Source organism: Halyomorpha halys, unplaced genomic scaffold, assembly GCF_000696795.3.
Source record: "Halyomorpha halys isolate HHAL.00 unplaced genomic scaffold, Hhal_1.1 Scaffold400.1, whole genome shotgun sequence".
Classification (NCBI taxonomy): domain Eukaryota; kingdom Metazoa; phylum Arthropoda; class Insecta; order Hemiptera; family Pentatomidae; genus Halyomorpha; species Halyomorpha halys.
Window position 1 is genome coordinate 532,292 of NW_027106113.1, and position 3,840 is coordinate 536,131.

A 3,840-nucleotide genomic window follows, 5' to 3' on the forward strand; every position below is an offset into this window, starting at 1 on the left:
TTGAACATATATTTCTTTGGGGGGATTCAATTCGGAGCTCGTTAGATTTATCATTATTTAGTTTATAATGAATATTTGCCTAAGAATAATAGCTTTCATGATATTTGCCGAAATGTATTCACAAAATTGTTCTCCTCGTTATTTGACAAAAAATATTGGTATTAAATCGGAAATATTGAACGTAATGGGTTCGGCTGAGGTAAATATTAGAAATTCGAATGAAATTAGAAAATTCACTCTACCTTAAAAATATATATAGGTTAATATATATCTTGTATAAATATCTATATCTAATATATATATAGATAAATATATATCTTGTTATATATAGCGAAATTTGCGCAAGCCAATCCTTTAAATTTTATCAAGTCACATATTCAAACTTCCAGTAACACATCAGGGTATATTAGCTTGAAACTTCAAAAGATACAGCGGCCATTTTGAAAAAAACAGGGATCAACTACCAAGTTAGTAATATAATTTTTACTATCGTATTCAACAAATAGTTTTAGATTGAAATTCATTGAAAGGAATTAGTTTTAGAAATCACTTCTAGCCTAACTTGCAATTTCACTGGACTATACTGGTGTGTTTTAATCTTTCTCGTGCCATATTACTCAATTATCAACCAACTTGCTGTATGTACATTAGGAAGGTGTGAATAAAGAAATGTACTTTTTAAAAAAAAATTGCTTAAATATTTTTTCCTAAATAATATTAAATAATTCTCATATATAAACTTTTTACTGTGCACTGTGTGTATATTTTTGGTGCTTGGTGTTAAAAATTTTCAATTATTGGCTGAATGATTAGACAAATACCACATATGACAATATTTTACAGCATTTTATTAGCCAATGTTAATACAATAAAATTAATCATGATTTATTTATCATAAATCATTGGTAATTTTCATGAGTGTGTTCATGTTGTATTTTGAGTTGAATTTATTTATAAAAGAATATTATTAATTATTTTAATAATAATTAAAAAAAGAGGATAAAGGATTTATGTTTAATTTTTTTTAAAGTCTACCTCTAAATAATTGAATTGCTCGGGGCATGAGCCACATAGTGTACATTTTTCAGTAGGGTAATTTCGAAAAAAAATTATATTTAATGTTTTACATTTTCGTTCTCTATAATAGTACAGATAAATATATTCAAATTATATGGTTAGACAAACTAAATCAATATTTAGCTTTATTGTAACACAAAGAGGCATTTTCTTTCACAGTTTTAATTACCTTTGAAATTGCGGCATGTCATATTCCTGCCTCTACCATTCATTTAAATCATTATGTGTAATTGAATTTTTCACTATAAAATAGAATTACTTTGTTTTTTTTTACTTATATTCCTTACTATATTAAGATTATATGTCAGATATATGGGAGGTTTTAAAATAAACTTTTTTTTCGTAGCGCTGGACCACAAAAAACTTATCTCTAAGTAACAAAAGCAAAATGCAAACTAATTTTAAATGGGAAAAAAATGTTTTAAATATTCATTAGAATACTTTTTTGTGCTATTTTACGTCAATAGTTATTTTGTAAATAATTGCTGTAGTATCTTAAACAAATTTAAGAAAAAATTTAAAGTATATATAAGTGTAAGTATGAAAGTATTGCAAAACCTGGAAAAAAAATCTTACTTTTCTACCTTTAAATTTGTCTCTGTATTATTTATCTTCGAAAAATATAGTGATCTATACTCCTACGCTAAATGAATTTTATCCAAGCTAGGCAGACAAAATTTTCGATAGGCTCAGAAAAATAAGTGGGCTTTGTCTATATTGGGGTTGTGGTTTGAAATATGCTTTCCGGGCCTACTCGGACCCGAAAAAAAATTAATATTTCACCATAGTCAAGCAATAAATCAGGCGGTTAAGAGTAATGCGATTAAATGGATCGGAATATTTTGGAACAGATCCTGTTCCTTGGCTTAGACAAATTGTAATTAATTGCCACTTCTAGAATTAAAGCCCAAGCCAATAAGTTTCGGGTATAATCTCGATAATTGTTTTGAGTAAGCATTATTAGCTTATCAGTATCAAAGCAGCTTATTGTTGTGTGTATGTATATATATATAGTCCATTCTGAAACGTTAGGTAAAACAATGATACGTAATTCCGCATTCTAAGAAATACCCCATCCATTTTATATCTTTTATTTATTTATTTATTTATTTTATATCCCCCTCCCTTGCCTCTCCTGAAACAAGTTTTGCCATCCACATGTTGGGGCAGAGCTTGGTTTGAAGTTTCCAAGAAAAGTGAAAATACATTTTAATTTTGTTTTTTAAATAAGACATTTTGTTTGTAAATTAAAATAGACAAAATAATTTTGTTTATAATTAGAATTAAAAAAAAATATGTGAAAGTATTTTATTTATGAATGAAGATTTCCAAAATGATTTACTTATTTTATATAGCTTTACTCATTTTCATTTTGAATTTTTGCTTATTGAATGATAATTTAGTTTATTTGTATACTTTTAATAGTTATGCACATATATTGTTTTCGTAGGTTTATCATTGTTAATATATCGTATTTATTTACTTATAATTGACTACATATAATTGATATGTAGGATCTATTTTTATTGCCAACATGTATTGCTTATAAATCAAAAAGTTTTAAAACATTTAAAAAAATAGAAAACCTATCTTTTGAAAAATTATCCCAACTCTATTGCATGTTTATTTAATTCCAGGATGCAAAGTGATAGAGGACAACGGCAGCCCGGACAGTGGTTCTCCGGAAGGGAAGGGCAACCTAGTCCGCGCCTCTTACTACCAGAATCCGGCTACGGACCCCGCCCAAGGGTGTCTCCAGGAAATCCTGACGACCAGGGTCTGCCTGGAACTAGGGCTTCTCCAGGAATCTGCCCAAGCCCCTCCAACCCTGATGGTGTGCAACGTTGACATCGAACCCTCCTCCAGGATGGTCAGCCTACCGGATAGTGGGAGATCGGATGACTCCACTAGAGCAGACGTCCTCAACAGGATCTCGCACGACCTTGACTACCTCCTCAACTCTTCTGGGCAGGACGATTGTGGAGGATCAGAGGAGACACAGACGTCACTTTAAACTAATAATTAAGTTGAATTTTTTTAATTCCATTGTTATAAAGTTCTGGTCGTCTTCTGAGGGTCATGAAGCCTCTGTCTATCACCATTCATACATTGAAGAATGTATTTTGGTGTGATATTATCTCTTAATGTCGAAAAATTGATGGAACTATTCGTTTGACGCACGATGATGAAAGTTCCTTCATGATATTGACTTAAATTATTATTTAACTAACATCAATGCTAATTTCACTGTGAAATAATTAAGGATTTGAATAAGTAACTAACTTAATCACTTACTAAGAATTAATTTTATTAGTTAATTTACTGGCTATAAATATTAATCATACCAATGAATTTTATTTATATACAGGTTTTAAATTATTGACATCTATATAATGTATTTAAATTTAAAGCTAATTGTTACCGATTCTAGTGATATTTAAAGTTTTGTTTATATCTTTTAAAAATTAAAAATGGAACTTCAGCCGTACCGATTATTAGTTCAATCTAATGCTTTAAAACATAAACAGAAAAATATTAGAAGACATCCACATTACTTATCTAGACTAAACATCATTTTAGTCATTAAAAATTCTACCTTGATATCAAAATAAAAACATTATAAAGACCAATCATAGTAGTAATGTAAAGTAAATCTAAAAATCATTATGAAGAGGTATAAATGGATATCAACCACTAAAATCTAAATCCATTTTAAGATATCTTGGCGCTGTGCTAATATTACATTTTTACCGCCAGATTTGG

The 3,840-nt window shown here is 29.1% G+C and overlaps 1 protein-coding gene across 1 annotated transcript in view; it reads left to right on the forward strand.

The window, feature by feature from the left end:
- LOC136797346 (uncharacterized) overlaps positions 1–3,411 on the forward strand; it is a 67,505-nt gene extending 64,094 nt beyond the window's left edge. The window contains exon 8 of the mRNA XM_067053654.1: positions 2,715–3,411. Coding sequence (XP_066909755.1) covers positions 2,715–3,091 — 377 coding nt within the window. The 3' untranslated portion in view covers positions 3,092–3,411. The remainder of the gene's footprint in view (positions 1–2,714) is intronic.
- The last annotated feature ends 429 nt before the right edge of the window (positions 3,412–3,840 follow it).